At 37.4% G+C, this 9,683-nt stretch overlaps 1 protein-coding gene and 1 pseudogene across 1 annotated transcript; both read left to right on the top strand.

The window, feature by feature from the left end:
- Window positions 1-2,912: 2,912 nt before the first annotated feature.
- On the top strand, window positions 2,913-3,848 carry LOC106001377 (vomeronasal type-1 receptor 4-like). Its single transcript, XM_013036475.1, has one exon. It carries the CDS (start codon window positions 2,913-2,915, stop codon window positions 3,846-3,848), a length of 936 nt encoding a protein of 311 aa, XP_012891929.1.
- Window positions 3,849-9,424: 5,576 nt separating this feature from the next.
- The window catches only part of LOC106001375, a 6,238-nt pseudogene continuing 5,979 nt past the window's right edge, over window positions 9,425-9,683 (top strand).

The raw sequence follows: 9,683 nt of genomic DNA, 5'->3' as shown, positions 1-9,683 counted from the left end.
CTCACTTGTCTAACTCTCTGTCCTGTGATGGCACACTTGGTGTGTTTCTCTGGCTTAGGACTGTTCACTGGAACTCTAAAACTGCTTTCTATGCGAGAGCTTTTTCAGCTTCCAGCTTCTCCTCCGCCATCTTGTCGCCTCCCCCAATTATGTTCTCTTCACATCTTTTGACAGGGAAGTACTCAGTGAAGTTAAGCTATTTCCTTTATGCAAATACTGAACAATTAGGCAAAGTCTTCCATGAGGATAACAGCTCTAAAGAGAGTTTCAGGACCTTGGGGAAAACATCCCTGTCTTGTTAAACCAACAGAATTTAACGATTTTATACATAAACACACATGCACACACAGATAATGTGAAAATACAAAGCATAGATATAAACATGAGGGGAAAGAACTTATAATTATCATAAATACTGTAAAAAAATAAAGAAATGCTACCCATTGTCCCAGATAAAGTTAATTATATCTACTTTTCAATTTCTGTTTACTTTAATAAATAGCATATAAAATGTGCTCAATACCTCTGTGTCTGGATTTCCCTACTCAACCTCAGACAATGGAAAATTTACATGCTATTAACAGACATTCTATTGGGTTAGGCACAGTATTTTTTGTCTCTTTAGTGTTCAAGATACACAAAATGGGAACCAATGACCATGAATTTGCCTCCCAGCCCAGCGCAGTGTTGCTCAAACTTTGTGGGGGAAAAAAGCTGCCTTTACATAAAATTCCAGTCCTGTGTGTGTATATTTATCCTCAGTGTTCCTTCAGGGTAGTAGAATAAATAATAGAAGCATTATTCTTCAGTGTAGATAAATAACAGAAGTTTACTTTCAGAATTGGTTTTTTGAAAAGACAATGATGATCTCATTGAATCTTTGAGTCCCATTTGTTGTTATTATATGAGCAAAGGAAAACATATTTCCATAATAGCTGCACTAGTTTACATTCTACCAAGGTGTCAATAGATTCTTTTTCCCTTTAATCTGAGAGAATTTATTGCTGTTTGTTTTTGATGATAATCATTATGACTGGTGAGATGGAATCTTAGTGTAGTTTTTATTTTCATTTCCTTTATGGATATGGATGTTGAACATTTCTTCATTTATCTACTAATGACTTGTACTTCTAAGCGTTGTCTGTTCAAGTTATTTGCCTATTTTTAATTGCATTAATTGTTGTTGCATTAATTTTTTGCTATTTAACTTTTAATATATTTTCCTGTTTAATTTCTTAATTGTTGGATATTTGTTTATTTTGATTTTTTTCCCAGTCATGGGACTTGAACTCAGGGTGTGGGCACTGTCCTTGAGTTCTTCAGCTCAAGGCTAGCACTCTACCACTTGAGCCACAGCACCACCTCCAATTTTCTGGTGGTTTATTGGAGGAAAGAATCTCTTTGCTGCCTTGGCTGGCTTAGACATGTGATCCTCAGATCTCAGCCTCCTTAGTGCTAGGATTACAAGCATGAGCTATCAGGGACCAGTTCCTATTTTGGGGGGAAGGGGTTGTTAGGCTTGAACTCTGGGCCTAGGTGCTGTTCCTTAGTTGTTCACCTCAAGGCAAGTTTCCAGCTATTAATTCTTTATCAATTGAACAGGTGAAGAAAAACAGAACAGGTTAGTTTGATTGGAACACATTTTATGCACAAATGGAAAGGTCAAAATAGAAACACTTCCCCCCTACTTTGTAAAAATAAAAACTTTAGAAAGTGTGCACCAGTGCCTCACATCTCTGCCCTAATTAGGAGACTTGAATCTGGAGGGCCTCAGTTGTTTGCCAACAGAAAACTCTGTGGACCCTATCTCCAATTTTCCAGAAAAATGTTGCATTGGAGGCATGGCTCAAGACCCCTTGTCCTGTCAAGGAACTGGTAAGGACTTGCTCAAATATGGAGTTTCAAATAGTGACCAGCTTTATTATATTCTGTTGAAAGAATGACTTGAGATAGAAAAGAAAGTGACTTATTCTGTCTTGGGAACTAGTCCCATTCTGCTCCAAGCTTGCAACTTGGAGCAGGTGAAAACAAGTTTGAAGACACTTGACACAAGCTCTGGACACTTGAGTTGCTGTTAAGTTTTCTACTTCACTGCCTCCTATTAAAATAATTAAGTCCCAATTCAGGCAAAGATAACTTCTGAGACAATGATAAGTACTAATTGTCCAGGGAGAAGAAAAGTTGTACTACAGGGATTGAAATTCTACAGAGTTTGCTTCTCTTTGACATGGACACAACTGAGAAAATTAAAGCCTGGGAGTTTATGAAAGCCAAGAGCTTCACACATCAGTGTGATACAAATAGGATCTGGGAGGCCTCAGCTTGGCAGAGAACTGACCAAGGTTTCCACTGCACCACAGCTACTAGGTGAGTAATCCTGATAATTCTTTGAATTATGATGTCATGCAAATTTTCATTGGGCACATTATTATTATTTTTTTTACTAAAACAGGGTGTTGTTGGGATTGTCTGAGAGCCTACGGATTTCCATTCTTCTTCTTCTTTGGGGCAGGTTTCTGAGGCCAGAAATATGAAGGAGGCCACTTCCTAGAAATAGGACTTTAGAATTACTGAATCAATTTAGTGCCTGTGTTAAGGATCAAGTTCTTATCATGACGGTGCTCAAAAAAATTCTAAACTGCAAATTTGGATATTTGATTTTGGCAGTCCCAAAGGGAATTGAAAATAATAAAAATAACCCACAAAGAGTTTGAAAGGGAAAACAATCATTTTGTCCAGAAAAAATCAGCTTCATAGCAACAGTGTGTGAACAATTACATATATCATGATTATCTCTTCGACTCTAAAATGTTCTAAGCTATGAAATACTTTCCCACAGTTATATCATCATTACTGATGAATTCCCTTCAGAGAACTGTTTGCTGGATCCAACATCGTCTCATCATGCACAAATGATTTTGAATGTTGTCAAGGGAACCCTCTTCCTCTTTCTAACTGCAATTGGCATTGTAGGGAACATCATTGTTTTTGTGAATTTTATATATAGATTTTGGAGAGGAACTCAGAAGAAGTCTACACACCTTATTCTCATCCATTTGGCTTTTGCAAACACCATAATACTTCTTTCCAAAGGATTACCAATGGCAATAGCAGCTTTTGGTTTGAGACACTTCCTGGATGATATAGGCTGTAAGGTAGTTATTTGTCTAGAGAGGGTGGCCCGGGACTTTTCCATCTGCACCAGCAGTCTCCTCACTGTGGTCCATGCTATCATCATCAGTCCCAGAAGCTCTCTCTGCTGGAGATTCAAGCCAAAGACTCCAAAGAAAATTCTTCCCCTGTTTCTCTTCTTTTGGATCCTCACTTCCTTGAAACCCATCAACTTATTTCAACACATCGCAAACGTCAGAGAAAACATATCAGAAGCTGCTAAAACTGACAATTATTGTTCTTTTCAACCAGAAAGTCAGAAAGCCAAATGGGTAGTTCTTAGTCTAATGGCCATGCACAGTGCCATGTTTCAGGGTGTCATGGGTGGGGCCAGTGGCTACATGCTATTTCTTCTCCACAAGCATCACCAGCGTGTTCTCTACCTACAGACCTCTCATCTCCACAAAACTCTTCCTGAAATGAGAGCTGCTCACAGTGTTCTCCTTCTGATGTTCTTTTTTGTTTTCTTCTATTGGACAGATTGTGTTCTCTCTATATTTTTAAATTCTGTCTTAGAAACTAATTCTGCAATGTTAAGCATTCATGGCATTTTGACCATTGGGTATGCATGTCTCAGTCCCTTTGTGCTGATTCAGAGAGATGGAGGTCTGACCTGTTGCAATTTTTTTTCAGGAAGAAAGACATTGAAAATATCAGTTGCAGTGATTTGTCAGTGATAGAAATAAGCCTTAGTCTTGTATTGTTGTTTGTAAAACAAAGTCATTTCAAAGTAGCTTAAACATGTAAAATTGATTCCCCAATGTCAATAATGGAGACCTGCAATATTGAACTAGCCCTGAAATTTTGGACTACAAGAGTGACACAGAATCTCATTCCCTATTCTGATAGCCTCAAGGACTGACTCGAATACTTGTTTTGATGAGCCTAGCTTTTTAGTAGAACAGTACCTGTATTAAGAAGCAGGAAATCAACTTGGTAAGTTTTTCAACATTACTAGTATATTCTTTATGCCAGGAACTTCATTTCTAACACTTGATCTTACATGTATACTTAATATTTGAGAATTACAATCTAAAAATTGTATATTGTGTTATTCATTATTTCAAAGACACTATGTAAAGGGTAGCAGATACAAATTTTACTTGAAAGTAGCCATAAATATTCATCCATAGAATAGGATTGATTGTAAACAGATGATAAAAGAATAAGTTTGCTACCTTCTCATATTAAACAACTTTGACATATAATTTTACTCAATAAAAAGCAAAGTCATTAATTGGACTAAAATTTCAGGGAAACATATTTGTTTTATGCGATATGAATGAAGAATCTCTGGACAAACATAAGAAAAACTGTACATTGTGAGAGAAATTGGACACAGCAGCTGAAATTCCAGTTGACTCCTTTCTATGTTTTTCATTGTAGTTAAAAATATGAAGTAATTTCTTTTTTAAATGAATAAGTGAGTAATATTGGGGGTGGGGAGGGAAAGGATTGAGTTTTTCCTAGACAGCATTCATTAGGGCCCTGGCATGTTCCATCATGCTATCATTGTCTTTATCAACAAATAGCTATAAATTAATATGACTCTACACTAATTTAAACAGGGGTTGCAGTTAATTTCTTAAAACAGAACCATTCAATACAGGTATACGCATAGCATACATACTTTCATCAGTAAAATAGCTGATAAAGATATTTAAAATATTGATGCCATTTATTATAGGCACAGAACACAAAATCTTTCATCAATTGGGTAGAGACAGGCTTACTAATTTATGCTTTTAGAATGCATCGACCAAGCCAAGTATTGGTGACACTTGTATGCCTAGCTTTTCCGGAGGCTGAGATCTGAGGATCATGTTTTCAAAGCCAACCAAGACAGGAAAATCTTATGAGATTTTTCTTTCTAATTAACCAATGAAGTGCTAAAGGTGGAGATATGGCTCAAGTGTAGAATGCTACCCGTAAACAGAAAAAGTTTAGGAACAGCATCCAACAGTTTAAGTCCCACATTGGCAAGAATATGTTCTATTAGTTATCATTATTGTCCATATGAACATACAGGATTACATTGCCCTACGTAACAGTAATAAATGTCTGTTCCTTTTTGAGTTAGTAGTACTATTCACACACAATTGTTAAATTACCTAAATTACTACAAGTACAGAATCTTTCTTTTGCATATAGCTGCGACTTGTTTGAAGGCAAACAGTAATTTATCTTTCTTTCACTGCTTTTTGGAAAAGTGTTTCCTTTGCATTCAGTATAAAGAACAAAACAAAGCAAACACATTCTGAATCAATTATTAGTACTAAATTCAAACAAAGTATGTCACAATCTGGAAATGAACTGCTAGCATATGAAATTTGTTTCATGAAGAATATATTACTGAATATTAAGAACAAGAAGGCTGAGTCGGGTGGTTTACAGCTGTCAAAACAGCTGTGGGGATCTCGGGTTAGGGGTTGAAATGTCAAGCTCAGCTTAGCCTGAATAGAGAGATTCCATCTCAAGGAAAAGAAGGTGAAGAAGGTGGAGGTGGTATACACACAGAAGATATAAATCCGCCTGATGTTATAATTTGCTAGCCTCGAATATGACTTTCCTAAAACCGTGCTATTTTCAGCTCCACTTTGATATTTCAGAACTGAGTTGACAATAGTTAAAATGCATCTAAATCATTAGCAGAAAATTAATAAAAAATTAAAATACTACTAAATTTTTTATACATCAAAATGGTTGAAGGTAGCAATAAAACACAGACTCATACAATTTCACAGCTTGCCCACATGGACAGAAGTCACATCACTTGCGTTTCCCTTCTCATACATCCACAAGTACTGTTTCCCACTATACTAGACATGAAATCTGCATTGATTTCTGCATGTGAAATCTTATGGAAGATTGGGGGGAAAATTGCCTGAAAACTTCAAATGGCGAAATGAACTTTCAAGTTCAAGTGGTTCAGAAAACCCTAAGAACGCAAACCTCAAAACATCAACACAGACAATAAAGTATTTTTAAGAAATATATTATTTACCTGACTTATGTAACTGTGAGCCCTCTGTATAGCACCTTTATAATATTAATTAAAACATTTTAATCCATACACATACTCATCACTTAAAACAAGGTCCTAAAAGTTAAACAACTGAAAAATGTTAAATGGTTATCAGAGAAATAAAAGATTTAACTCAAAAGAACAAAGATCCACAGATACTTATTTTAAGAAAACATGAATCTGAGACAAAACTCTGGTAATTACATTTCTTTATTAAAGCCATAATCCTATGGTACATAGAAATATTTTTAATCTCCAGAACATAGTTTCTATTCAAAGTTGATATTCATCCATTTCTAAGAAATCTAAGTAGATCTCCTGTTACACAGCACACTAGTGAATGACTGCAGTTGTTTTTGTTCAGGCCTGGGTGGTACATTTGCAGCACACCTTTGTAGTGATATCACTGTGATGGGGTTCTGGCTTCATCTCCTTTGCAGGAGTTATGATATGGATTCAAATCTGAAAATTGATTATGATACATTTAGTGACTCAAGCCAGATTTCTGTTTAGTTGCTCTGTGTGTTTTTCTCATTGTATAGATGAATGAGAGCTCTTTCCTGCTACAGTGTACATACAGATACCACAGAACAAAATCAACTAATCACGGCCATGATCTCTGTGATTGAAAGTATTCTGATCATGATCCATTGCCATAGCCACACCCATCATCTCTTTGGAGACCAAGTCCTACAAGTGTTCCTGTTTCTTTAGGAGAAGATCAGGCCGTGGTGTTCACATATTCCAACTCACTAAGTAGGATGGACCAAAGAGATATTCTAGGATGCCTAAGTACTCTATCCTCATGAAGTAGTTGTCACAGAAAGGCAGGTAGTTTGGACAACCCACAGATTCTGTTATCAGTTCCTCAGGTAAGAGTTTAAACCTCTTCTCATCTCTCCTCTTCACTCCCTACATACAACTGTTTTATGAGTTAAAAAAGCAAGTGTTATCTGAATGTTAGATCTCATATTCCACTTACTTCACTGCACTCCTTTACTTCAGGAAGTGTTAGGCAATGGGAGGAGCTCAGGAAAGTGTTATTTAAGGTAAATCTGCATATCTGCCTGTGCTGAATATAGAATTACCTGACTCCCTCTCCTTGGATCTTCTGTGGTGTCCAATGAGAAAGAGACCATTTCTGAAAATGGTATGAGGGATACAGAACTGAGGTGTGAATCTCATAGAGAAGCCTACACACACTCTCTCAGCACTCATGGGCAATGACCACAGAAGTTGAGCATCTAAAAAACAATCATGCTGGGGCTGGTGGCTTACACATATAATCCTATCCACTCAGGATGCTGAGAGCTGAGGATCACAGTTCAAAGACTACCCTGGAAGGAAAGTGTAACTCTTCTATCTCTGAATAACTATCAGAAAACCTGACTTAGAGCTGTGCCTCAAAGTGGTAGAGTACTAGCCTTGAGCTAAAGAAGCCAGGGACAGCGTCCAAGTCCTGAGTTCAAGCCCCAAGACCAACTAACAAAAAAAAGACAATCCTGGCAGTGAACATTTAAAGGAAAAATACCTCTAAAAAGTAGCATAAAACAGAAGTGAATACTTCAGTAAGACACATGAAGGGACCCAAGCAAACAGCCAGAAGTGAAAGCAGGACACACACCATCCCAGCTCTCCATAAGTCCCCAACTGCCATGTCCTAGACAATATGTACAAGATGAGATCTAGATTGTACCATTGGATGATCTTTTCTATCAATGAAGGTAAACTCAGAAAATATTCAGAAAGTGATCTCTGTGGATTCTCAGAAGTTTCTTTAACATTACTTCCAGGCTTTGATGATGAATGGAGGATATGGGATAAGAGTAAAATCAAGTTGAAGAAACTTGGACCATTTAGGGAATCTTCATCATCACCATGACTCCTTATCAATGCACACTCACTATAATTCACTCAGCAAGTTTCTGGCCTCAGCAACTTCCAGAGTAGTAAGAAGACAGCAGAATTGTGCCTAAGGGATGGAGAGTTACAGAAGGTGCATTTTTCCCCTGGTGAAGATAAAACTCAAGACAGTGACATCTTGACAACAATGGAGTTGTTTATGAGCACTGGGACTCATGAAGAATAAATACATCCTGACTCTTACTGCTTAATCACAATATCCACCATGATGCAGCTGCAGAGACTATGTAGGTAAGTGATCCAGCACTGTAGTTTGCGGCTGCCTTTGGTGTAACAAGGGAAGCTTTGGAGGCAGAGCTGGTCAGATGCAGGTGGTGAGAGAGAAGGATCTGAGACATTTGACCATTTGTAGAATAGGAAAATATCAAACAGAACCCAGGTAGCAGAAGACCTATTAATTCCTGTAACCTCTGTTTTTCTCTCTACAAGTGGTCCTTGAGCCGGGTGCCACTGGCTCAGTCCTATAATCCTAGCTCAGGAGGCTAAGATCTGAGGATCGCAGTTCAAAGCCAGCCCAAGCAGGAAAGACCTTGAGACTCTCATCTCCAATAAACCACTCAGAAAGCCAGAAGTAGTGCTGTGGCTCAAGTGGTAGAGTGCTAGCCTTGAGCTGAAGAGCTGAGGGAAAGCGCCCAGGCCAAGAGTTCAAGCCCCACAATGGCCAAAAGAAAAAAAAAAGAAGCCCTTGAGTTAGAAGGAGATAAGAACTTTTTAAAATATAAATGAAATATACACATCAATGTCTCTCCTAAACAGTTTTTAGAATAGATATAGGTGTATGGCTTTTCCAGCCCACTTGTGACATTCATCAAGGCAACAAAATATTATTTCTTTATTCCAAAGACTATTATTGATATGTCAGAGAACCAACGGGTATATTTTTCTAAAGTAAAATCTTAGCCATAGCAATACCAGAGATATTGCAAGTAAAAATTAACTCTGATTTATGAGTGTCTTAAGGATAGTCTCTGTCATTCCCTGTATCTGTAGAAACCTGTGTGTTCCACTTATCTCTACCTGTGAGGAAACTGAAACTGAAATCAAAGTGCATTGACTTCTCCAGGCCACTCAGATTTTAACATCCAGAATGAAACAAAAAGGAACCCAAATACCTTCACAAACTGTTTAGCTGATACGTTGCTGAGCTGAGTTTATTGTCAAGGTTTTGAATCGTCTGCCTCAGTTCATAATTTATTTGTAAGCTGTTTTTCAAGCACTTAATAACAGGAGATTATGTTAGGAAAAATATATAAATGGACTCAAAAGCAACAACTCCAAGGAGTTCTCACTATGCAGGGGAGGATAATGGCAGCTGGCAGACATCCATCCAGCCTGGGTACACAGCCCGGTGTGGTCAGGTAATACTAAGGGACCAAATTCCAAGCTGATTTTTTTAAATGAATAAGTTTATTATTCAATCAGGAAAGATATCTTAGAACTACCTTCTCTTGTTTTTTTTAAATTTAATTTAATTTTATTTGTGAACATACTGTACAGAGGGGTTACAATTGCATGGGCAGGATAATGTGTACATTTCTTACCAAGCATTGCAGCCTCCTCCTTT

This window comes from Dipodomys ordii, unplaced genomic scaffold (genome assembly GCF_000151885.1).
Source record: "Dipodomys ordii isolate 6190 unplaced genomic scaffold, Dord_2.0 Scaffold293, whole genome shotgun sequence".
NCBI lineage: Eukaryota > Metazoa > Chordata > Mammalia > Rodentia > Heteromyidae > Dipodomys > Dipodomys ordii.
This window is presented reverse-complemented; position numbering and strand designations above follow the sequence as displayed.